Source organism: Argiope bruennichi, chromosome 4, assembly GCF_947563725.1.
Source record: "Argiope bruennichi chromosome 4, qqArgBrue1.1, whole genome shotgun sequence".
Taxonomy (NCBI): Eukaryota; Metazoa; Arthropoda; class Arachnida; order Araneae; family Araneidae; genus Argiope; species Argiope bruennichi.
The window spans coordinates 69,393,351-69,421,028 of record NC_079154.1 but is presented as its reverse complement, the minus strand read 5'-3'; the positions used below and the strand labels follow the sequence as shown (position 1 = coordinate 69,421,028).

Sequence of the window (27,678 nt, the reverse complement as noted above, 5' to 3'; positions counted from 1 at the left end):
CAAAGTGTAGTAAAAACTGTTTTTAAAAATATGTTTTTATCTGTGTACTAACCTGTGAATTTTTTTTAAAAAGATGTCTTCTATTTTGTGATTTTTAATTTGTGATACTGTCTCTATGAGTAATAAAAATTTGGGAAATATAATGGAATTAGAACATCGGATATAAATTTTTTAGTCTCAATTCTTAAAATTTCTAAGAGAAATTTGTTATTACTTATTTCTTATTATTCTAAGTACAGACCAACAAACAGTCAACCCGTAGTTGGATTTGATTCAAAACTTAACAGTTGTCTTCACTATAGATGTTAAATCTGTGTACTGAATTTTATCACTCTAGATCTCTTCGCTTTTTAGTTATCGTGTTAAATTATATTCGAACAATCTGATAGATGGATTTCTTCTGAACATATTTTACTCAAAATTTGGTAGAAATCTGAAAATTTGATGTAAATACCGTATACCAAATTTAACCGTCTAGCTCATATCGTTTTGGAATTACCTTTGTTATAGATAGACAGGCGGGCATTTCCCAGATACGTGTTTCTCGAACACAGGGAGGTCTAAAACGCAGGAATTCTTCAATCCCGAGGTTACTATACTATATTCAAATTCTTGAAGGTTACTATACTATATACGAGAAATTAAAAATTAATGTATATGTGTAGGTTGCAATACAGGTCTTGTACAAACGAGACCGTTTGGCAAAGATGCTACCACATTTGGCACAAATAGACTTTGGAAGTGAAAATGTGTAACTCGAAGAGAATTTTTTTGAAATTTTATTTAAAATTTTAAATAACTAAAAATTAAATGAAACTTTGACTTTCTTTCGCGATAACTTCTAAAAAATATTATAACTCTAAAATGATTTATATATCATCTTAAAATAAAAATAAAAAATTTTTTTCCATTATATCAACTTTTATAACGTATAGATTTGCAATTTTTAATGAATTAAAATAATTTTAAAAATATATTTTACTTCAATATGTTTTGTTGGAAACATATTGCAGTAAAATATGCTTGAATATTTTTTATAAAGGAATAATTTTTATTGTTTCTTTTAATATAACATCCTAACCTTATTTTCATTTTGATGATCCAAGTCGTAGGATTATTAGGCTCATTTTTTATGTTTAGGAGGTTTCAGTATGAGATATAATTTAATAAAATTAATAAATTTGTAAAATAATTTAAGAAACTTTGTTGAAGTTACAATTAAAGTTTCATTATAGAATCAAGTAACGGGGAAAATTTTTTAAAGTTCACTCATTTTTAAAACCTACTGCATTTTTTTTGGACATACAATGAAATAGACAGAAAATTAGAGAAATGAGTAGCATAATGAGCAAAATAGTATAAGATTTATATAATAGTATATGTCTATCAAAATTTTAACTTAAAAATATTTTGTTGAGAATGTCACTATATCCATGTTACACAAAATATTTACTTGAAATTTTTAAGAAGCAATAATCCCGACGAATGAACTGATCTGAAAGGAAGCTAATTATAAATATTATAATAATCCTATATAATTTCTCAAAATCCCTAACAAATGGAGTCACTTATATGGAATCAAAATTTTATTAGATTAATCCTAAAATTGATAATTAAGACTGAAAATATTGAAATAATATCGTATCATGGAGAATATCATATTGGAGTGACTTTGCATTGCCTTAAGGCATGCGGATTTGATTGACGCCGCGAAAGCAATGGGTGAGAATTATGGTCGAATCCTGATTGCCATTGCTTGCCATTTCTGTCATCACCGGGCTTTTTTCGCCCACTGTTTCTATGAGGCGGGAGCTAATCTCTCTGGTGGTCATAGAAATTTCAAGCCTTCAAACAGGAGTTTCTCATCTCTTAATCTGCGATACCTTCCTAAATGGACTTGTGTAGTAAGAATAAACAAACAATCTAAATTCTTAAATTCTAACACATACAGGAGGGGGAAACTGGTTCGAAAATTCATTTTTAAAAAGATGTAGTTAAATTAAAAAAAGAGAGAAAATGTCTCTAATTAAGCTGATACAATAAATAGTATATAGTAATAAATATTTCAAAATAAAACAAAAATGTGATATATGTATTTTTCTGTTTTATCTACTCTCTATGTTTCTGTAATAAATGAGCTAAATTAACACTATTTTATCGAATATATATACATAATTATATAATACAAAAATATGACATAATTATTTTTATTTATCTGTTTCATCTACTTTCCTTATTTACGCAACAGATGAAATAGAAGCTGATGAACACCATTTCATCGGCTTCCTTTTTTAAATGTTCGTCCTTTTAAAAGTGGTCTTACTTTCTCAATAATGTTACTAAACAGATAATTCAGTGACAGTAGTTTTCTTTTAATTAGGTATCGGATATGCTCAGGTGGTTTCCATAGCTTACGTCCTCATCTTTTACAACTATTTAATGGCTCTCAGCATATTTTATATTTTTGCTTCGATGCAATCGTGCCTACCTTGGACTGAATGCCATTTTCCTAATGGAACATTTAATGAGGTAAATTTGATATTTGATCTAAATGGAATTCCCATTAACTTAAAAGCAGTTGTTTATTTTTAGAGTATCTAGTCAATTCATAATCATTATTATTTCAGACAGCGCCTTTTTTTTTTCTAATTTTAGAATGGAACAACCTCAGATGGAAAACCTCCGACGGAGTACTTCTGGATGTAAGTATCTTTTCACGGAAATTTCATTAAGTATATTTTATCTCTTGCATTATATTTTCCTTTTGAAACAGAAGCGTTTTCTAGTAATGAAACTAAAGAGCATTCTCTCTGAATTTACTAATAACAATAAATAATCCATCTTCCGTCGATTTATGGGAACCGAATAAGTAGATTAAGAGATTCTGTTTTTAAAACTTTAATTATTTAAAAGTTCCCAAAATATAGGCGCTTACAGGAAAATTTCATAATTCCTTTTGGAGTTTCAGAAGTATTTTATTGAAGATATTGTCAATAACGTTAAAGCAAATAAGTACACTTATTCAGTATCAATTAAGGGTTTAGAATAAATATTATTTGAAATTTTATTCCGTTATTTTTTTGTAGTATTAAAAAATAGCTATTTAGACTACACTTTGCAAACTGTATTTAATGATTCTGTACAGGTTCTTTCAGTTGGTACTGACAATATAATATAATTTACCAATAAATTAGAGCCAACTTTGATTGGTTGTTATTTTGGAGTGGGAATACACAAATAGATTTTTTTTTTAAATTTTATAGAACTAAAAAAGATGCACAATTTAGTAACTATAACTTTCGAAAATGTTATTGCTAAATAGGATTTTCACACTTTAAAAGTTATTTTTTTTAAGGATACAGAGCTAATTGTCGAATAGAATCAAATTTCACAAATATTTAAAAGAATTTCTAACTAAACTTTTGCAGCAATATCTTGTATTGCTGTATTCAAATCAATCAAGTATCAAGTATTCAAATCAATCTTCTAATTTACTAAATTTTTAAATCACATGCCAGTTTTATGTTAAAATCAGTACAAAAATACCTTAAATTTTTGCATACTGACAGAAATAATTATTGTCTTTTTAATGATTACATATCTATATTTAAAAAAAGATTTTATTTTTGAATATAATTTTTAACTTGACTCAAGATGTTCAAAAACTTCAAAAATGACTAAACATTTGGTCGAAAGTTGAGTCAATTGCAGTGTTTTTTCTTTCATTTTTTGTAATTACAGTACAATTTTGTAATTTTTCGTATGTGAGAAAATAAAAATCAGAAAAACCTCTTATTATATGAAGATTATTGCATAAGAAAAGGAAAGGGAGGCAACAAAAAATTATATTCTACTAAAAAGCATAAAAAATATTATTATAAAATATTAAGATATATAAATTAACCTATGTTGTTTTTGAAGAACAAACTTTGGCTTTCTTAATCAGAGTTATCTTTGCAAAGACTTTATATATATATATATATATATATATATATATATCGAAAATCTGGTAAAGTAATGTGAATACAAGTAATGTGATTTTTTTATGGTTATTTGACTCACATTTTATTATTAATATGTATCTAAAATAACATTAAGTACTGTTTTTTTCTCTTTAAAATGGCTAAAAGGTTTAATTTTTAAATATTTCAATAAAAATAATATCCACACCTGAAAATATCATATGTATATATGTATCAGCAGTAATTTAAATTAAATAATAGTAAATTAAGTTTTATTACTTATAGTCAAAATGCTTTCATCGCTTCCTTTCTTCACATTTTAAGGATAATGCTATATTTTTATATTAATGGAATACCTTTTCAGTTCTTATTTTAATAATACATTTTCCTTCTGTTTTTGCATTTTATATATGCCATTTGTTGTTTAGGGACTGCCCAATGACGCCGGTTATATGTTGTGAGTCAAAGAACGATATCAGTATTATACTAGGAAGTAAAACAAGAAGGTGATCATTAAAAATGAAACTAGAACAGGAGGCCCGACAGGCACTTTTAGAATATCCATATGTATGTAAGGTAATAGAAACGGTACGCCCAGACGAAGGGCCCCCTTGAAATATTTAGGACATTGGCATTTTACTTAGAAGAAATGTGAGACTTTTTAGATACTGACAAATGGAAAGAAATTGGAATTTTTAATCATAGTATAAAAATAATTTGTAAAAGCGCCAAAAGAGTTCTATATATTTAGTTTAATCTATCTATTCTAAAAATTTAAAATTTTAAACAATACTATTATTAATGCCATCTAGTTCATTAGGACTTGCAGAGCTGAGCAATAATACAGATTATTTCAAAATATAATTTTCTTTTTTCATGAAGTTCGTCGTTTTTTCTTTATTAGGATTTTGTTGGCCTTATGTAATTAGTTATAAAAAAAGGTTCTATGATACCGAAAGAGCAATTAGATAATTTGTGGATGCTTATTGCTCTTCTGCGAACATTAATTCGAAAAATATTCTTTGGGCTGCAGAATAGAAAAAATTCAATTTTCTATTCTAAATCATTTGGTGGACAAAATAAACTTCAAAAATAAAATTATAGCATTCATGTGACTTTACCATTGTTACTCCATTTCTAATATGAAATATAGATACTTTTTTCAAACTACCTCTTCTTCTTTTAAACTATTAATTAGTTAATATTTATAATGGTTTAACTTTTATATTCTACAATGAAAGATTTTGTTTTTGAACTATTATTAAAATGCCTCCCTCAATTCTTTTGCTACAAATTATCTAAACAAAAGTAACTTTTTTTTCAGACATGAAAACATCTTTTTAAAATGAATTTTAAAATTAATCAAAAAGGGAAAAAAAAATTCAGCAAATATTAATTTAGTTTACTTGATACAGTTAAAAATATGATAAAATCTGACATATATCCTAAGAATTTAAAAGCAAGTTTAAAAATTAACTTTTTAACCTTTCTCCGTTTCTGTCTTTTGAGTCGATGAGTTTCCGCTGATTGTTATTAAAAAAAGAATTCTGATATGCTAGATTAAAACTGAATAAATATTTATTTTAATCCAGAAATAAATTTCAGACAGTCTTAACAGCGAATATCAAATAAATTTTATTTCTGCATTAAACAAATGAAAATTTCTAGTTTATATAAAATATATATTTAACATAACTTAATGCAGGTGACTTTCATATTTTATGTTGAACCATTAAAAGCATTAAAGGGGTTAAGTCTGAGCATTAAAGGGGTTTTACTAAAATATTAAAAAAGTGTTTACATTAGAATAAATAATTAGAATAAATAAATGTCGTGAAATTTTAAAATAAAATAAATTTTTCGAGTGCATCCATATCTTAAATAGATTAATCACAGTTATTCAAGAAAGAACCAGCTATTATTTTATGTAATTTCGGATTCATACTAAGATCTGTACTTATGCTGAGTAGTTTTAACATAAAATTTTTTTTTTAGTTTTTAATATAAAAAAATAAATAAATCAGAATCTGTAGCACAACAGATTACTTAAAATTCAATAATTAATTTATCAAAATTTTTCTGAAATATTTGGCGAAAATGGCAGCTTTAGAAAATATCGTTTGGCATTGGTTCTTTACAGCATAGATTATAGCGAACATAATAAATAACTCGTTCAATTAAAAAGATAAGTCTGCTTAATATTTACATTATGCAGACTATATAGAGGAGGAATTAGTAATCAGATTATTTTGTGTGTTTTAGGAAGGAGGTTTTGCAAAAGTCAGATGATGCGGAGTTTTTATCCATAAGTTGGAAATTAGTTTTGTGTTTGCTTTTGACTTGGATTATCGTGTACGCCTCTGTTATGCAGGGTACTAACTCTCTGGGAAAGGTAAGGATTAAGGAACATTTCTTTGAAATGACTTTGCTTTTATTTATACAGTCAGAAATATTTGATACTTATAAAAGAAAGTGTTTGTGTGTGTCGTCGCTTCTGTAAACTCACCTTTAAACCCACAGCTATCAAATTCGGTAAAAGTATGCTTCAGATATGAACTCCAAGGAGATATTTTAAAATTTTTTTATTTATTAAAATTTAAGTGAAATTTTAATTTCTTTCAATATAACTTTAAAAAATATTATGGCATGAATTTGATTTTAAAAGCTATTTTAAAATTTTAAAAAAAAATGTTTTTTTAATGTTGACACTTTAATTGCTGTGTAAATTTTTCTTCATTTCAGAAAATTAAAAAAAAAATTATTTTTTACTTTCTTGTATACGTAGTATGGAGGAAGTGTTGCAATTGTTAAAAAATTCGAACTCGAGATTCTGACTACTCTCGACGCTTTCAGACCTCTCTGTGTTTGAAAAGAACATTTTTGGAAGATAAACGTCTGTCTGTGACAAAAATACCTTAAAAATATTTTCAGCTAGATGGAATGAAATTTCGCTTTCTGCTTTTATACCAAATTTGTAAATTTCTGTCAAATTTTCAGCAAATTCCGTTCAGATTTAGAGGAAGTCTGTAAGATTGATCAAATATAACTATAAAACGAAGAAAGCTCGACGGATAAAATTCGTTACACAGATTTAGAATCTATAGTGTAGATATCTATGCAACAAGGGATTAACCGTCCGTCGATCTGTGCTTTCAACAAACTAAAAAAAAAATGCTTTAAATATATCAAATTTGGCTTTGGAGATTTTATGATAACGAGTGTCCTGCGTCGAAGTTTTGTTTCAGTCGGTTGAGAAACCTTATCTAAAACACAAACTAGATTTTCGGATACTATTAACCACACGCAAATGGATTAATCGCCAAATGACTCGTCAGGTATCACACGATAGAATTCAGTAAAAATGCTAGATTCTCGCCAAAGTTAACATCTCGTGGGACAACTGCTTTATTAGAGAGTGTGCGAGGAAGCTTGGAAGAGGGCATTTCCGCTGGTTAGCAATAGATTTCATCATTGCACTGAAGTTAAAACCGCTTTCATCGCCTTATTAAATATTTAATCGCGTGATTTTCTACCTTCGTTGAAAACTAATGGGGATTCTGCTAACTGTCTGAAGTTTTTACGTGATAAATATGAAAGTTACCTCAAAAGACAGCCTGCAAACTGAAATAAGTTAGGCAAAAAATAAAATGTTAATGCCACTGTGATATCATGCGATTTGGTTGCTTTTATCAAATTCTTACTTGAATATCAAGTTACTTATTGAATATCAAGTTATATACTTATTGAATATCAAGTTATACGTTTAGAGATTTAATTTAAATTGACCATAATATATATTTCCTTCTCATGAGTTACAAATTAATGACTGCTAATTAACAGATATGAAATAAATTTTATTTCTAGTATTTGATTCAAATATTTTAAAAAGATGTTACTGTAAGGAAAATTACGTTTTTCAGTTTACATAAATTGTTTCATAAATTTCCATAGTATATGTTTGTCTTAAAGTAGAATTCCTAACCATATAAGTTATATAAAATATAATTTAATGTTATAATTTGTTATAATCTAAAAATATGTCAACGAAAGAGCATATTTTTTAAAAAAAGTTTTCATTGAGCTTAAGGGATAAACTGTGGCTTCCAAACATAGTACTTATCTTATAAAATTAAATAAAAAAATTCTGTTGTATTTATAGATGAAATATCGCAGCCATTACGTTTGATATGTAGCAATTTTATTTTTCTTGATGATCTTATAAATAATTTCATATTAATTACTAAACTTTATCCTCTCGAAAAAACAGATATTGAAATACTATTATCCAATTTTATTTTGAAAGTTACATTATAATATTTAGACTGCTTTAGAATAATTCCATTTTATTATTATAGATATAAATAATATTTTATTTTTATAGCGTTTTCATAATAATTTGCTTTTTTTAAAAAAATGGATATGCTCTTATTCAATAATGTAACCACGGGTCAAAAATAGTACGTTATCGGAGGTTGGAAAAATATATTGCTTTTTGAGTTAAAGGTAGTTTGCTTTTTAGCTAAAATGATATAGTATTTACATTAAATAATCATGAAATAGTTAGACATTAGATTTGTATAAGTTCTTGATTGATTCATTCGAATATCAAATAAGAATCACTTATTTTATCACGTGTACAGGTTAATAGTAAAAATGGATTGGACAGTAAAGTACAGTAACATTTTAAAATAGTGTTGCATCAAAGCACTAGGTAAACGACGACTGTTAGAAAATGAAAATTCACTTTTATTTTTAATTAGTTTAATTTATAAAATATATGAAAAATGCTGAATATGACACACACACACACATACACACATGTATGTGTGTCCCTTAAGAAAACCTATTGTTAGAAATAAAAAACAACTATGAAGAACATATTTTCATTTTCTTTTTATAAAAATTTACTTTTACAATTGCTTTTTTCAGGAACTATTAGATATTTATTTAAGATAATTTAGCTTTCTTTTACATCAGTGAAAGACTTATTATAATAAAACAAAAGAGCCTAAAGTATAATTAAATTAATCATGTATACTTTGTAACATTAATTAATTTATTTTTAAAAATAGCATTATTCATTGTGCGTTTTTAATTATGAAAATAATCAATTCATAATTTAACGCAAAAATAAAGCATTTTTTGAGTAATTTAAGAAAATAATATCCATGAATAGAGAAATTTAATGAATAAGAATCATTAAACATAATTAAAAAGCATTAAAACTTAATTTTAAAACATATTCCGTACATAATTATGAATTTAAATCGGACCACTTTGACAATTTGTTGAAAATTCACTCATTGGTTTAGAGAACCATGGCATGGAAAATGATTTTGCGGTATTAAATTTATTTAAGCATGCCTTTTGCTTGCTGAATTGGATAAGCCTAGCAGAAAGTTAATTGGATGCTATTTCAAGAAACTAATATCGACTGACGTAATTCTGTCTCAGTCAGGGCAACAACGAGAAATGTGAGCATTTAAACCTTATTCCATTTTCAATTTTCTAAATAAGGTAAAAGATATTACTTATCTTAACAGGATTTTACATTATTGCATTCTGTTGGCTCAAAATTAATTTAAATTATCCTAGATTACAATAAATTACTTTGCATAGTATAAAGAAGTTATAAGGTCCAATAAGAAGTAAAAGATAAGATGACTCGGAGCAGTAAATCCGTAGAAGGGGAACAGAAAATAAATTTTTATTCTCTTAAGCATACATCTTTATTTAATTTGACTTTATTTTCTAAAAATGTAAATTTTTAATCGATTTTTTAATTCATTTTTGATGTTCTAAATTTTGTATATTTGTATATTCGGTAGTGTACTATTTTTAGTCTGGGAATATCGTATCAAATATCATTCTAGAAATAATTCATCATAACTGATTATTTCAATTAAATATTTATCGCGTAAGAATGACGTCTATGGATGATGAATTTGGAGAAAATACTGCTTTCAAGATATCATACATTTTAAAAATTAAAAATAAAGCGCTTAATAAACTTTTGAAAATAATTAAAATTCAAAATTCTTACTTTTTGTATATTAATTAAAGTGTTTTTAAAAGGCTTCTTAAATATATTAACAAATAAATAAAATAGTTTTGTGATATTGAGGAATCGATGATCATATAATATTTTTGTGCAATATTTATCTAAAGTGGTTCATTGGTAAGTATTTTTGGATACTGTTTTAGTGCAAAAATGATTATAAGTTAGCATATTATCTGTAAGTAGAAAAATAATTTTTCTGATATGCCTAAATTTATTCAATATGTTTTGTAAAACAAATCGTTGTACTTAAAGCTACGAGATTTGACTCAGAGTTATTTTCGGAGAGGAGATGCTCCCTAAGAAATGGCTCTATTATATTTTCATTAAATTTTTACAGTTTCCTTCAATGATTTTGAAGCATATTTTTGAACTAAAATCACATATTTTTAATTATCAAAATTGGTTTTAAAAGGACACCAATTATATTTCTTAATTAATTTGTTTTTAACTATAATAAATTTAAAAAAAATTTAAATTGTATTTTACAATAGCATTTTTTATACGTTTAACTATTGCAATTATACTGACGTATGCTTGAGGATATTAAATTTATATCTTTGCTTACACGCTATTGCTGTTTTATGTTTAAAATTAAATTTTAAAATCTGAAGAGAGGGGAATCAAATCTAAAACATCTATGTGTATAAAACGATAAGAAATCATTCTTGTTATTTATTGTCGAATGGTAACAATAGGATGTTTTAGACTGTTTCATTGAACCTTTTCACAGCTGCACTTAATTTAATGATTCTCTAACTAATAGAATTACAAAATATTATTAGAAATGCTCGGAAAAGGGTTTGACGAATAACGAAAAATTCCAGTCAGTGGTAAGAACATGTAAAAGAAATCAGGAAATATATTAGTAATCGTTATGCCTTATTTATGGAAGTTGATGACCATATCTTCTCAAACTATTATCTCACAAAAAAGGTTTCGCGTTATATTAAAACGAGAAAAAAAATTGCCCTTTCAATGATATCAATTTCATTTCTATGCAATTTTATTCGTTATTTTTTATAAAATTTTTAAACTTAATGCAATGTTTTTAAATGTTTTAATAATTAAAATAAAAATGCTAAAAAATAAAAATAATAATAATGCTTTTAAAATTGCTAATAAAAATGATTTTAATAAAATTCCTCCATTAAAACGTTTAGTCTTGTGCTTTTTTCAGTAACAAAATTAAGATAAAAAATGGATTTCTATGGACCTTAACTTCCCAATAGAAATTTCATTTCCGCTTTTATTTCGTAGTATATACACTTTTCAATTCGCCTCCACAAGAATTATGCGGGTTTTTTTCATGTTTTGCAATCGTATTAAATAAAAAGGTGAGATTAAAAAAACACTTTATATTCTAATTGTTTAATAACATAAAAATTCAATAATCTGTGAGAACAAGCTGTCGCCAAATGCGAAATTGCGTCAAATGCGATTAATTGTTATGTGCGATATTTCGAAGTAGGAATTATAATGCATATATAAAAATTTGTATTCATACTATATAAATATATATATGGGAAAAGTATAGACAGAACTTCTTGCATCAACTGGATTCAAATCGCGAACATTAGTTAGATAATGTAAGATCTTTTTTCATTTACATAATCAGTAAAAAATCATGTACACTGCAGAAAAGCTTACTAATAATGCTATTATTACTGATGGTGATTCATCAAATTCAGTTTCACTGATATCCGAAGACAAAACATACAAAAGCAAAAAAGCATTTTTACATTGCACAATCTCTGAGAAAAGTGCCGTTTTACTTTTTACGGAGATATCATTGGAGATATCACTGATGTTATTTAAGTTTCACACTCGCATTGTCTTATCTAGGAATTGAACCCGAGTCCCATGGAGTAGCAATACCAAGAGTAAATTTTTTTTTATCAGAAGGATCGTCTCGCTGATAATGTGAGAGTACTAAGGGGGAAGAAAAGATATTATATTTAAAGATAATTTTCCATTATGCACATCATTCAGAGTTAAGAAAATGTGATTTCCTAAAAAGTCATGCGACTTAACCATTCTTTTTTTATCATAATAAAAAAAGTTATTTAAAATTTTTTGTCCGCAATTATTACACAATTGAAAAAGCAACTAGACGATATTGTTCGTTGTTAACGCATAGGATAGATATATTAATGAGACCGTAACTTAGGAGACTTCTATCAGGTTTCGTGTATACAGATGAACTTCTTAAAAAAGTTATACCTAGCGTATAAATGAAATATTGTTTATGATATGAATACAAAGTTAAGTGATTAGAAGATAAAATAAAAAATAATGTTTTATGTTAGGTGTAAGAGGATAAAATAAAAGTGAAAATATACTATGAATGAAAAAGAGAAACGTATGTTTGACATAGCGAATGTGTGAATGACAGAATAATAGATTGCAAGAAGAAATATATATATAAAAATATTACGTCTTATAGGAAATGCAAAAATGTGAGAAAACGCTCCTCATTATATTATAAATGAGTTGCTAAAACGATGATTTAAAATATGTATTATGTACGAAATAGCTGTAAGCATTGCGGTTCGTATAAAGTAAAGATAAAAGATTCAGATATTGTTCTATGTGTGTGACACAAAAATATGATGAGCAAAACATTGCATTATATAGAGTGTGCCGAAATCGGAACAAGCATTTTTTTTTTTATTATGGCAATTGGATTTCTTTTATTATGGCAAATAATTTCAACCGCGAATTTCATCAAATAAGATACCTAATTGCATGAAAATATTTTGGTTTAAAAGTTGATAGTAAAATAATTTAAAGATTAAGTTTTTATATGACCTCCATAACGGAAAAGTGTCAATATAGAAAATGTTTTCTTTCCTTCATCTATAAGGACACACAGTTTCATGCTCCTATCTGTAAAATTTACTGAAATATTAAAAGGAAAACTTACTGACTTTCATTATTATTCCATACTTCTAGCCAGTATTTGAGTATGACTTTAGATTTAATATAGGCATAACATTGTCACGTAGGTACTCTAGTGTGAAACGCAATGACACACACAGAAAGTAGAACTAAACCAATTTATTAACTCAACTCAGAACACAGTGACTGACAGATCTGCTTTTATACTTGCAGGGAAAGTTCCAGAATACTTTTCTGGAGACAGTAAGAAAAGTCCAGAATACTGGTTTGGTAAACTAAAGAAATATCCAGAATCTTCTGGAACAGGAAATAAAGAAAAACATAAAATCAAGGAATTGAATATTTACACAGACTGTGAATCGCATTGTCTCTAGCGGGATTCGAACTTACGATCTCTTGATTATGAGAGCAATACTATGAACATTCTGCCATGGAGGGTTCACCACCTCTGTTCAATGCGGCAATATATATATGTATTACGAAAGATTATTAAAAGGGCAGAATAAAAAAAATAATAATGCATTCATTAATTATCATTCATTTAAAATGATCATATAATAAATCAATCGAAGTATTTAAAACTTATTCAAATGAGCATATTCGACATCTATACAGGGTTGTTCCTTGAACAATATTTGCACATATGAGACAAGGTTCATCAATTGTGACTTAAATAAAGGTTTTTTGAATTCATTAGCAATGATCTGCAGAGTGTATACTCTATAGCCAATTCGCTCTTTCATTCAGGCATAATGCCAATCAAAATGAACAGTTAATCGGTTACCATTCAACATACTATTGTATGAAAAAGAACCAATCAAATAGTTGCCAAAAATGCCACACCTCACATACACATACACACTTGCCACTAATGATGATGAATTGTATGAAAAATGAATTTTTACCCTTCTAAAAATGATAGTTCTGAAAATTACTGTTCCCATCTCGAGTAAAACAATATTCGTCAGTTCAAATTGTATTTCTCAGAAAAGAAGAATTTGATATTCTATACGGTAGGGCCCAATTGTAAATTTCTAGACGTTGATTGATAGTTGCTCTTGTAAGTATTGTACCAGACCATGGATTCTACGAATATTGTATAGATGTCGGTTATTGCATTGAGATGTTCTCTTCATCTTTTGCAATATTGAGTTTTGGATTAACTGTTCGTACTCTAGCATGAGAGTAATTTGAAAAATAAACCAAAATGCTAATCTCTGTGTCACATATAGAACTCCTCATTATCTCCGTTTTTCTATAAAAAAATAAGGTTTTTGTAGTTTGTAATCCTTAAACTATTTTATAAACATGCTTCCTAAAAGGATACCGGGAATTAGAAAAATGTCTTCTGTACTCTTCTCCAACTATGCCAGCATTAGGATTGCATACAACTTAAATCTTCAGCATATCCAAGCATTTATTGTCATCTTTCTTTTATATATCATTCTTTTATTAAGTTCACAACAGCAAGCAAAGAATTTTATTTTCCTGCTGGGTGTTCCAGTATTCCTTTCTAGATATATTAAATGTTCAGTACTCAAGTTTTTCTTCCCATCAACATAAAGTTGTTACTACAGTTATCGACCAATCAAAATGAACAATATTATGCGTAATTAACAAATTTCTTTAAAGTAGTGATTCGACATAGTAAACAAATATTAGGTAAAACAAGATTAAATATTGCACAATGGATGAAATATGAAATAGAAACCCATGATATCTTTCAAAAAATAATTATAATTAAGCCTTATATTAAGTGTTATAATAATAATTATAAATTCAAAATATTAATATTATAAGATAATAAATAAGCGTGTATCATGTAAGCAAGAATTCCATAATAAATGTAATTTTTGCTTACAAGATACACACTAAATATACTACATTTGATTTTGGAAATCTTTCAAATCTTAAAAGATGTAAAAAGGATGAAGCGTCACAATTTTGCTTAAATTTAAGTGTAATATGATTTAAATGATATGCAACTTACATTTTTCATAAGAGTTTGATGTCTTGTGAATGGATTATACCATCTACTTTTCAAAAATATTCTAAACTCTGCGTTGATGAATAGAAATATAATTTTCGAGACCTATTTATTTACTTAAAGTTAAAATTTTGTTGCAATCGTTCTCGTTACATCAGTTATTTAACTGTAAATACTTCTCTTTCAGATGTCATATTTCACATCCATATTTCCGTTTTTCGGTCTTTTTGTATTACTTGTCATCGCATGCTTGGAAGAAGGAGCCTGGGAAGGCATTCAGTATTTCTTCAGGCCCAATTTGGAGAAACTCAAAGACATAACAGTAAGTTCGAATTCTTTGTTATCATGAAGGTACTTTTTAGGCTAGAAAGTGATTTACTATATAATTAAGCAATTTATTATAAATATGCAGACCGTTATTTTGCTTTCTAGGTCTGGTATAAGGCTACTGAACAATCATTCTTTTCATTAAATATAGCCTACGGAAGCATCATCATGGTTGCTAGTTATAACAAGTTTCATAATAATATTTATAGGTGAGTATTAATCTTAATAGCATTGTTTTATTTTTTTTTAGTAAAGACAGTTTTTTTGTAGTGGAGTTTTATCTTAATTTTTTTTTAAAAAAAAGAAAGCCCTTTAAAAAGCATTCGAAAATGCTTTCTTTATATTTTTATTTTCTTGTACACGAAGTACAGAGAATGTATAGTAATCCTTAAACAATTCTTACGCGCGATTTTAAGGAATCGTTGTATTCAAAAAACATTTTTTTTGCATTATGTCGGTCTTTCTGTTAACAAGATAACTACAAAACGCTTTGAACTAGACAGATGAGATTTTGTATATAGATTTACAATTAAATGTGTCGATTTTTGAAAAATTTTAAACAAAATCCATTCAGTGAATCTATCTATCTGTTCGAGTACAAGTAAACTTGGTAACCATAAAACGTAAGATGTTATATAGATAATAGTTGATATATAGATTAAGCATTTAAATTCTATATTCTTACCAAATTTTTAACAAAATGTGTCAAAAGATTGATCGTCTGTCTGTCTATACTTTCGCATACATGTTAGCGCTGTAATTCCTAAATACAATGATTTAAATCAATGCAATTTGGTATGTGATTTTGAGACTAATTATAATTCCACGTCAAGTTTTGGTTACAATCGCACGGGAAAAAGCGTCCAAAATATATATTCGCACGACAAATCAGTAAAAATGCTAGATTTATGCCAAAGATCTATTTTTAAACATTATTTGCCAATGCCATGCTAGACGTTCGTCGCCTTATATGAAATCCACAATTTTATACGGAGGGTAGACTAAGATCTTTTTGAAGAATATACAACAAAATTGAAACAACTCTTGCTGATTGTATTTAATATTACAATGAAAGGAGTAAATTTTTATGTTTAACTTCAAGTTCAGATTAGACAATTTCTACATAAAAATGAGCATTTTTTTAATCAATTGTGCAACTAGCTGTTTAATAAGAACGCATGTGCTGCCTTAGATAAATAGTATCAGCATTTTCTTTTACTGTCATCATAACTATGACGGTAAAAATGTAGTTAATTTCCAGTAGTTACCTTCCAGTTTTTTGTTAATGAACTATAGAAATAAATCAAAATTTTAGAAACAGAAATGCTCTAAGGTCTATTTATAAACACTAAGGTTTATAAACCTTTATGTTAAGGTTTATAAAACCTTTCAGGTTACAAAAGTCCTGATTTAAGCAAGACTAAAAAAATGTTTATATATTTTTCAATATTGTCTGATTAATGTTACTTTATTTTAAATGGTTTTCCACCATGAATTTATTGTGTGTTCCTCCTTTCTTACAGAGATGCCATTCTTATCAGCGTTCTGGATACTGTTGTGAATTTACTGGCTGGATGCGTGAGTTTTGCTGTTTTAGGCTCTCTGGCTAAAAAATACGCAAAGAACATACACGAGGTGGTAGACCATGAAGGTATTTGCTTAAAGAGTTTGTTTCTAAATTTTTTAATTCGAAATTTACACTGTAACTTAATAAAATTTATAAAGTTATAATATTTATAATATTATAACTTTATGATATTAATTCAATTAACTTAACTTTATAATATTTATAAAGTTATATATTTATAGCAGCTGATAAACCACACAAAAATGGAGGGTACTTATCAATCATAAAACATTTATTTGTCTTTGTAGGTTTAGGTCTGGCCTTCATTGTGTATCCAGAAGCATTAGCTGCCATTTCATACGTCCCGCAGCTATGGTCCGTTGTCTTCTTTTTTATGCTCTTTGTTCTTGGAGTTGGTAGCTCGGTAAGCAAATTGCATCGTTTCATAATTCTGAAAAATAGAATGCTTCATACTTCATTCAAACTCCATACTTCATTCAAACTCCACACTTCATACAAAAAAAAACTGTGTTTTGTATTTTTCCACATTTTTTTTCCCGAACGGTACTCCTAAATTTGTAAAATATGCATTTCGTTAATGCTAGTTTCAGATTATGCCTTTTGTTTATCACTGATATAATGATTGGTTTATTTAAATAGCTTTTATTTTATTTAACGCCTGATTTGCATTTCCAGATGTCTCAAATGGAAACGCTTCTAACGGTCATAAAGGACAGATTCCCGAAACTGCGAAAGAGAATTTGGCTCCTCGCTCTTACTGCGTGCGTACTGTTTTTTGGCCTGGGTCTGCCTCTCACGACGAATGTAAGTAGTGCCGATTTTGATGAGTATTTTATTACGCAGAAAATCTTATTACTAAATAATATTTTCACTTATTTTTACTACTAATAAAAATTTGCGTGAGGGAAAGAGAGAGTTGGAGCTGCACAGACAAGGTCATTTGACCTATAGCTATAAGAATTGGCTCAAAGTTACTTTGTATGTGGAGGGGGGGGGGGCAGGAACGTGCACCTCGGAACGAACTTTTAAAACATTTTATTAGAATTTTAATTAACTAAAAATTCAATTGAATTTTGACGTTTTCCGATGATATTATTGTACAAAAATGGATTTTACACCAATTTAAAATTGAAAAGAAAATTGTCTTTTTAATGATATCAACTTAATAATCATGCAAATTTTTGCCGAATTTCGACAATTTTTAAAAAAAATATTTTTTAATTCAATTTTTATTATTAGATTACATTTTTACACTGAAATTCAAATCATTTTTTTTTTTTGCTTCGTCAAATATTTAATCGTACGAATTTTTTTTTTCTGTTTTTGAAAGGTAAAGAAGGATTTTGTTTAATATCTATGTGGTTTACGAGTTGAGTAAAAAAATTATAATAATACGAATTTTAGTAGATAAATGAACCGGATATTTGCATTTTTAATAGCGCTATGATGTTATGGGACTGCCTTCATAAGCAAGGCTCAAATACATAATAAAAAGAACTTAAATGAGACAATCGAAATAATACGGCTTTAATGCGGAATAACCTGGCAGAATCATGGTCATGAAGCTATATCTAAAGGATTTCTCTGAAATCAAATATAAATAATATTCCCGGCTAACCATTTAGGCACTTAACTTTTATATACTAAGTGATCATTTTAACTGTGGCCCAAGAGCTAATTTCTTAACGATCAGTGACAGACATATACATTCAATTTGAAAAATGCTTAAATGATGTAAATGAGTATATTTTATTTTACTTGTTTTCATAAATGCAGTGCTGAAAAAAAATTACAAACAGGATTATTATACAACTCTTTAAACGTATTTTCAAATAATTTTGACACTGTAACGTTCCTTTTTACTACGACTGACTGATTTATGAAGTGTTAATTATTAACATTGTACTCATTTTTATATAATCTGCATGGCACCTCGAGGAAGATCTACCAATAAATGCGTGGTATTTTTTTTCGAAGAGACCTTATATAGCTTTATACAAAGCTTTGTAACTAAATCAATATTAATCACAGAAAAGTGGAAATATTTAAAATTTTATTGTCCCTGGAATATTTTACTAAATAGGGCTAATAGCACCCATGATCTGTACAAAAATTTAGATTTTTAAATCTTTTCAGCTGCACATTTATTGACTGAAACATTAAAAAGTATGATTCTTTTACAGGGTGTCCGGGAATAGACTGATGATTTTCATAAATCCATAACAGGGAAACGGTTAAGGTTAAAAAAAAAACAATTTTGCAGCAAATTCACGTGTCAGGGCATACATTTTTCTTCCCATAGTTTTTGGTTTTAGTTAAAAAAAATCCCCGATGATGGCGCTGCATGTCCTTTTTTTAATCGTTTTTTCCGAATGCAAATAATCGAAATATGCAGCCTCTGAAGGGGTTACTGTTTCGAGTTTAAAAAGAGTGTTCTGTGATTGGACAATAGTAGAGAGCTGAACAGCAGATTATGTAGGAAAGTTTTGAAAAAGGCGCATTCGTTGGAGAAAAGAATTTTTCTTGTATTGGAATTCTGCGGATTGGGGAAGAGTATTACTGCGACAAGGTGAAGCTTTCAGTGCAAATTCCACGTCGCTAATGGTCCGAAGCCGTATACAATAAAGCAGTTGTATCAGAAATTCAAATGAACAAGTAGTGTTGCGGATGAAGAAGTCGGAACTTTTGCACGACACCTTTCGGTTATTACAGAAGCAAATGCCGTTTATAAAACAATTGAAAGCTCCTCTAGAAAATCAGTCCGATAAACTGTAGTCGCATTCCAAGCGAACAAAACGGTGATGCATAAGATAATGTGTGAGTGCTTAGCCTTGTTCCAGTATAAAATTCAAACACAGAAGCTGCTACCATATCCGTAGAGAAGAGGAACATGTTTGATAACGAATTGTTGGATATGATAGACGGTAACAATATTGATGTGAACTCCATATGATTTTCACATGAAGCAGATTTCCATCGCAATTCCATCAATTCGTGAATAAGAAAAATTGGAGAATTTATGGAACTGAGAACTCTCATGTGCTCTAAAATCTCTCTATTCCCGAAAAGTAACTGTATGGGCAGCTGTTTTCAGTTGAGGTGTATTTGGGTCCTTTTTTTTTCTTCTTTTTTCTCCTTTCCAGAAAATGTCTATCACTTTCGTCCTCCAATTACAGCATATGATTGCGGCTGATGGTGGACATTTCGAAAATATTATACAGTGATTTTCATTTATTGGAAGATTTCAAAAAATTGTGGTAGGATTTTCAATTATTTCTTTATTTATATGTTTACGCTCTACAACGCCATCTACCGACAAGTTTTTGAATTAAAACCAAAAATTGAGGAAGGAAAAATCACATGTATTTGCTGCAAGAATTGTTTTTTTTTAACCTGAACCGCTTTCCTGTTACGCATTTTTGAAAACCATCAGTCTCTTTCAGAGCACCCTGTGTATACTTATAACTATCAAGTAAAAATTTAATCGCCTTCTTTCTTTTTTTCAGTACGGTCAACAAATTTTGGTTTTACTCAACAACTATGGAGTTGGCGTTGCGGTCTTTTTCTATGCAGTCTTGGAAGTTGTAGGTGTTGCTTGGATTTATGGTAAACGTCCACTTTTGTCGTTGATTTTAAGATCTTAATCTTCAAATTAATCTTCGATAATCAAAGTTGCATTTAAAGAAGCTTTTGTATTTATGTTTTTTCTGACTTTTGGATCAATTTTTTTATTTTCTCAATATAGGTTTAAGGAATTTCTGCGACGACGTCGAATTCATGTTAAATAAAAGACCAGGAATATTTTGGAAATTCACTTGGTTTTTCACTGCGCCGGTTGCTCTCATGGTAAGTTCTCTCTGTTTAACCTCAAAATGTCTTTATATCTTTGAGAGTTTTCATGATAAAATTCTGAAATTTTGTACATGACCTATTAAACGATGAGGCATCTTTTATTCACTGTGAATTTTTTGTACGGGATCCATATAAAAATTTAATTTTTTTATTTTTTAAAGTTTAATCCCCTGAAAATTTTAATCGATTTCATAACATTTTGCACTTTTTTATACGCAACTTTGTAATTTACAGTATATGTCTGTGATCAGTATTTAAGGAATAAAAGCCGAGGTCAAGGTTTTTGAGACACCTTGTATATATATATATATATATATATATATATATATATATATATATAAATAAAAGATATATATTTAGATAAAGAAATTAAAATTATAAATTTTAAACTCCATTAGTTGTTTGAATGTTATAAAAACTTTATTTTTTCAGATCATCTTCGTGTTTGGTATTATTGATGCGGAATCTAAAAGCGATTCATCCGCTTCCGACTGGGCTTCTAATGTTGGATGGGTTTTGGCTGCTCTGGCTCTTGTTCAAATACCGCTATGGTTCATCATCGAGGTTTACAGAAACCCACACAGTGGAATATTTAAGGTAATCTCGTAAAATATTACAAATATTCATTATATGAATTCATATATAATTTCTCTTTGGAATGATAAAAGTCTTCAGTTTTAGTGCCTGGAAGGGGAAGTTTTAAGAAAATAATGCATAGCTACTTATCAATGGCATAGAGAACAGAGGTTAAAGAGGGTACTGATCTTGGCGCCAATCTTGGAGGAGGAACATTATTGCATTATTATATTTTCTTAAAGAAAAATATGATAAAAGGTCGAGAATATAATATCATTCTCCAAACGTCATTTTCATTTTCTAAATCAATAATGACGAGTGGGAACAAGAAATCATATCATGTTCTGGGATGCAATTTTTTTGCAACATATTTTCCAGATATTTCACAAAAGTCTTTTCATTTTCATTCAAATTTTCCCAACTCCTATCCGTTTACATCTACAATTATTCTAAAAATAGCAATTATTTTTTCCTCTTTTTATTTGTTCTGTTTAAAAGTTGTCATTCTTTTAAAATAATTTATATTTTGTTTTATATAAATATCTGTTAGAAAATTTTTTTTTTTCACTATTTGCGTTTTTTCTCTATTGTGAAACTGATAGCAGGTTATAATGGTTGAACGATACATTTTGTGCATTTAATTATTTTTAGAAACCAGACAGACTTGAAACCGAAAACCAAGTTTTCTTTTAAAAATTGGAATTAAAAAAATTTCAGTGCTTATATATATTCTTTCAATATAATTAAAAGTGTTTCAAAAACTTTTAAAGCAAGAACCAGAAAAACGAGATTTTAACATTTGCCAGACATTTATTATATCATTGATTTGGAAATATCTGGAGCTCCCGCTTCGGATCGAGGCTATCTCCTTCCTGAGCCTTTAAGGACTGGAAGTTGACGTGCCCTGGACTGCAAATTTATTAAATCATTTGAAAGAGTCTTATTTATACAATCTGAGTAATACTGAAGAACAATACTGACCGTATCACTAATTTCTTTGGAGAATAATAAATTTATGCACTTCTTATTCATTTCTACACACAAATGCATTTCTTCTTAATCCATCGCTTATGTGTTTATAGCCAAAATTCTTCAGACATCGTGATATTAACCTTTGATTTTAATAATTCGTTACATTACTCCTAAATATTAATTTCTTTTTAGGAAAGAGTTTTTTTTTATTTTGCATTGAACATTGGAAAACTTCTTTATGTCCTGCACCTTAGTGTTTCGTGAGCCTGACAAAACCTTTTTTTTAATATCAGAGCTCAGAAGAAGCAGACACTGTTTCCATAAAGCAGAAAATTAAATCCTCTTTTTTTTGTCCTACGTATAATTCCTAAAATTTAGCATAAATTAAAAAAAACATTTTTTTTTGCGATGAACTCCATTACCATTACAATCTTTTTTCATAAACATATTTTTTAATTTTAATGTATATATATTACGAGCTATACTTTTTCTAGATCAAAAGGAAATTGAATTATTTCAATTACAAATTAATTACTTTACGAATAAACAATTTATTGATACATTAAAAAATGTTTTGGTCTATGCCTTTTATAAATACTGTGACGTGAATGTTATTCTTTCTTTACAGACACTTTTATTAAACTTAGTTCCTTTGGTATTTAGGAAAATGGGAAAAAGCAATAGTTTTTTCATTCACTTTCTGCTGTACTAATTCTGTATTTTTGTATAGTTGTGTGTAGAAATATTTTCGGAACTTAACTATCAATTAAATGATTTTTAATGTAAAGTTTCATTCCCTATCAGATACCCTATCTGGTAATGAGCATGGAATTACGTGATTCTATAACATTTATAGTATGAACTAAGAGAAATATTAAAGGATAAAATTGAGAAAACAATAATAATAAAGATATTTTTAAAACGTGCTTTTATTTGATTACTAAAAAGTGGAAAGGGATTCTTTTATTAAAAATATATAATTAAAAAAAAAGATTACAAAGGCGTCAAGACTAGAAAAAAAATACTTCAAATAAGCTAAACCTCAAAATTTATTATAGAAAAGAAAATTCATTAACATTAATTAACGAATGAAATAATTTATAAGTTGATTACAAAAAATTCTAGCTAACTCATTAGATCCTATATTTTAATTGCTATATTTAACCAACACATTTTTGAGTTAGAAAATTATACTCACTTTTTAATACACCATTAAAAATGTATTTTTAAAAACCATTTGTTTCATTATTTGAAATATTTTAATTTTATAAATAAAAACTTTCCATTTGATAATTTTTTTTAAAAAAAATTCAACAAAGTTTGTGAGTGTATAAAAAATTCATATTGTTTCTTTCAGAAATTTGTGCATGCACTAAAACCTTCCGATGCTTGGGGGCCCAGCAATCCTGTCCACAACGCCGAATGGAGAGCTCAGAAAGATTCCAAACACTCAACGAAACTCCCTAAAAACAGTATTGCCACAATAGACTCCACTTATGCGAATGAAGGGTACAAAGAAGATGTTTTCTGATAGCTGATACCGATGTACCCGAATCGGCATCTAATACATACGACTACTGCCACTTTTGTACTTTTTAATGTTTGCCATACTTAAACAAACTGCATTTATATTGTTTATGTTAAAACTTTTTGTGACTTGTGAATGTTTATTTGTATCTATTGTATTAAAATGGTTCGTTTTTAAAATTCTTTTTTTCTGTCTTGATCAATTTAAATAAATATATCATCTCGTCCATCGTCACATCAACATAAAATGTTTCAAAAATGATTGCAAATATTTAATTTAAACGAAATTAATTTTTAAGAAAGCATCGACAACATTTAGTTCTAGGTGTTTATTATTTGCAAGCGGAATGTTGACTGCCAATGCCTTCATTGGTTGTCAGAAGAGAAAATGTTTTTCCATTCAATGAAACTTACATTAAATTTATATTAACTTTGAATACCATCTTATTTCCCATCTACGATTACCAAAAACAATAGAATTAAGGCAAGCTGATAGAATGGACGAATGAACTGATAATGTGCAATAACTATTTTTTAACTAGTTTTCTAATTTAAAATATAATATTACTTTTTTATGTCTCTCCCCATTATTTGATTCAAAAATAGCCGCCATTTGGTGATATATTGAAAATTTTAATCTCTCATCATCTGCAGTTTAATAGGAAATTGAAGAAGCCTAGCATGCTAATGAAATTGTTCGAAACCTAAAAAGTCAATTTTATAATTTGTTGCGGGCGGCTTGCGAAACTGCCAAATGATCAAGAAAACATTTATGATAAAAATTTCTGAGAAAGATCATTCTGATGTAAACAGGTTTTATCCACAACGACCCGCATTTACTAAGAATCATTGGTGAAATTGAGTTGAAATTCTTGGTCTTTCGAGCACACAATTGCTATCCAGGAATCTCATCATAGTGGGCAATGATGTAGGAGACAATTAAATCAAAAATTATTTTATCTTTTGGAAGCATTATTTTGATTCAAATTAAATAAAACTCGGACAACATGCGAGCATTCCGGAAAAAAAATTGTTTAATCAAATGAAATTTATATGTAGTAATTAGGTTCCATATGGTTGGAGTAATTCATTGACTATGCTGTTTGAGCAATTAAGAGTTGTTAATGATTTTCCATTATTAAATTTTCTATTATCTGCTTTCCTATGTTTTAACAAATAATTTAAAAGTAATAATTTAGTTGCTCCATGGACTTTTGAAGCTACCTTTCTATCAAAATTACAGAAAAATTTCAACTAAACTAATTAACAAAATCATCTCAAAATTTCTCTCTGAGAACAAATTTTTAAATGAATTCTGTAAATAAAAAATATCTGGGCTCTTTTTCCATTTGTTATCATAGAAAAATGACGTGGGCATTTAAAATTATTTTCTTTGCCCTCTTTAAAAATTGATATTTCACTGCGTAAATTGTCTTGCACATTAGTACTTTGATGGGCGTCGTAAAATTCGATAAATTCTTACAGTTTTATCAATCGTTGTTAAATATACTAATATTAATATTATTATGTATCTCTAATATTTACTTCATCGCTCAGTTGGTCTTATAATAACGAAGAAAGTTTGATTAATATTTTAATGGATGCTGAATAAATGACAGGTTAATGACCTCTTACCGTGGCGACAAATATTTGATGACTTTGGCGACAAAAATGAAAGGTCGGTAAAATTCATGAAATAAAGCGATATCTCTATTAAGGCTCGAGGTTTGATTATTCTTTCTAATTTCTCGATGTCTTTTCCTCAAATCTATGTAAAATGGAGGATGGAGGAGGCGGAACGTTAAAGTACGCTATGGAGGTTAAAACGTGTTAAATAAATTCTCACATCGAAGTTTTATCACAGAAAAAGCTCTTAAAAGCCATTGTGTTGTGCTACTATTAAATAAGCGATTCGTTGCTTTCGTGTGCATTTATTATGTATTTCTGTGCGTTTCAGTTGTATTTTCTATCTTTCTCCGTGATTTTTCATGGAAGAAAGCATAGTTATCTGTTCTAGAACTCGGTGGACTTATCACCGGCCAGATTCTCCGTAACATATAGCTCACAATTAAACGACAAAGAATAGAAAATTACCTGTAAAATATTCTTTAAGAATATAAACAATTCACGGAAAGTTCCGAATCTCATGATTTTGACGTTTACTTTGAGATCACGAATTTTCTTTAAAGAAATGAATCTTATTTTAAAACAATATTATTATGACAAATATGAACAAATAAATGAAGTTATGAAAAGAAGAATTCTCAATTATAAATATGTTTATAAAAATAATTTTAGTCTAGAATTCTTCTTTCGTATTATAAAATCCCCTCCAATGGAATATAACTCCATATTAAATCAGCTGTTTATATAGAAAATGCTTTTATATAAGAATTAAATTATAACAACAATTGTAAAGGACTATCTATTTCTTTAAACTAAAAATCTAATTACTGAAATTTGCGATATCGTACTTAAGCTCTGATATCTATTGGTTCATTCTTGTATGTTTCGATAAAAAAAACAGCAGAACTTAAGGCCAGTTAAATAATTTTGAGATTACTTATAATTTTAAAATCTGAAAACAGAATTGTGTTTTAATTTTATCATTAAACTGAAAATCTAATAAAAAATTATAAAAAGCTAGCAGCATTGTAATATTTATCAACATTTTAATATTAAAAAAATAAGACAATCATTAAAAACATGACTTAAGCCTCGTAAAAAAATACATATCACACCCTTATATTTAAAATATTTATACTTGCTATTATTATTGATTAGATCATTAAAATTATGGAAGGTTGTTAAATATATTTTAACATTTTCTATTAAGATATTTGTTATTTTGATAACACTGTCAAAAACAAATTAAATAATTTTTATTTTGAATAAAGTAGAAACAGCTTTTTTTAATAAAGGAAAGAGGTTTAATAAAAAGAAACGAGGAGATTTAAAACAATTATCAAAGTGTTTCAGATGTTATAGATGAGAATAGAGGGGAAAAAACATAGGAGTCTAATTTTGTCATTCAGAGGGGAAAGAAGAATTTTCAAATTAGCGTTAATCAGAAAAATATTCAAAAATGACAAATTTAGATGCTTAAAAGAAAACTATCTGGATTATTATTAATTTATCTGAAAATTTTTGGTATCGAAAAAAAGTTATGATATTTTTTTATTTACATGATAGAATAATAATTGATGAGTTGTCGCATTTTCTTTAATTGTGTTATATGCGTTCAAGCGTTAGAATGGTTGCCTCACTGTAAACTTTGTCTTAAGATTTGGCGCATTTACAATGTACAGCATTTGATAATCAATCAATGTCAGTGCGATAACGATGCTCCATGTCTCTTATAAAGGAAAGAAGGTTTCATGGAAAAAATATTAGTTATTGCTTTTTAGTAGAAATCCTAGAATTCGAAATCTTAGTTACTTTTCTTTTGAAATGAATTGACTGATACCGTGTTTACAAAGAATGTAGAAAACAATAAATGGGATGGGAGAAATTGGCTTGGAATAAAATTATTAAAAAGGAATTTATCTATAATTTTGCAGTCAGAGGACATATATGAAATTATAATTTCTATGTATATAATAATGCATTTTAGTAAACAATACTATAATTTTCAGTTTAATAAAAATTAAAACTTTATATCTTGCTTAGTTTATTGGACTGAACGAAACAAAATGCGCAGAAAGCATTTTAAAATCAAATTAAAATAAATATAAGTAATAATTAGTTCTTTTACTTGTTCTGGCAATTTTTAAAAGAATAATTCCTAGTATTACTTCATACTTTCATGGAGATACAATGTGAAGAATTTAGATCAAATTCTTGAAACTTGTTAAATATGTGAGAGAAAAATTGTTTCACTTAGTCATTGTATTGAATACTGTGTCACTAACCAACAAATAATTAAAAA

General features: G+C 27.8%; 1 protein-coding gene across 1 annotated transcript in view; it reads left to right on the top strand.

Annotated features, from left to right (window-relative positions):
* LOC129965894 (sodium-dependent nutrient amino acid transporter 1-like) overlaps positions 1-23,901 on the top strand; it is a 58,932-nt gene extending 35,031 nt beyond the window's left edge. The window contains exons 5-16 of the mRNA XM_056080163.1: positions 2,381-2,529; positions 2,656-2,702; positions 6,225-6,354; positions 15,096-15,230; positions 15,341-15,444; positions 16,759-16,886; positions 17,111-17,226; positions 17,499-17,627; positions 20,330-20,429; positions 20,569-20,669; positions 21,108-21,272; positions 23,581-23,901. Of these exons, the coding sequence (XP_055936138.1) occupies positions 2,381-2,529; positions 2,656-2,702; positions 6,225-6,354; positions 15,096-15,230; positions 15,341-15,444; positions 16,759-16,886; positions 17,111-17,226; positions 17,499-17,627; positions 20,330-20,429; positions 20,569-20,669; positions 21,108-21,272; positions 23,581-23,754 (1,478 nt within the window). The 3' untranslated portion in view covers positions 23,755-23,901. The remainder of the gene's footprint in view (positions 1-2,380; positions 2,530-2,655; positions 2,703-6,224; positions 6,355-15,095; positions 15,231-15,340; positions 15,445-16,758; positions 16,887-17,110; positions 17,227-17,498; positions 17,628-20,329; positions 20,430-20,568; positions 20,670-21,107; positions 21,273-23,580) is intronic.
* Positions 23,902-27,678: the final 3,777 nt, after the last annotated feature.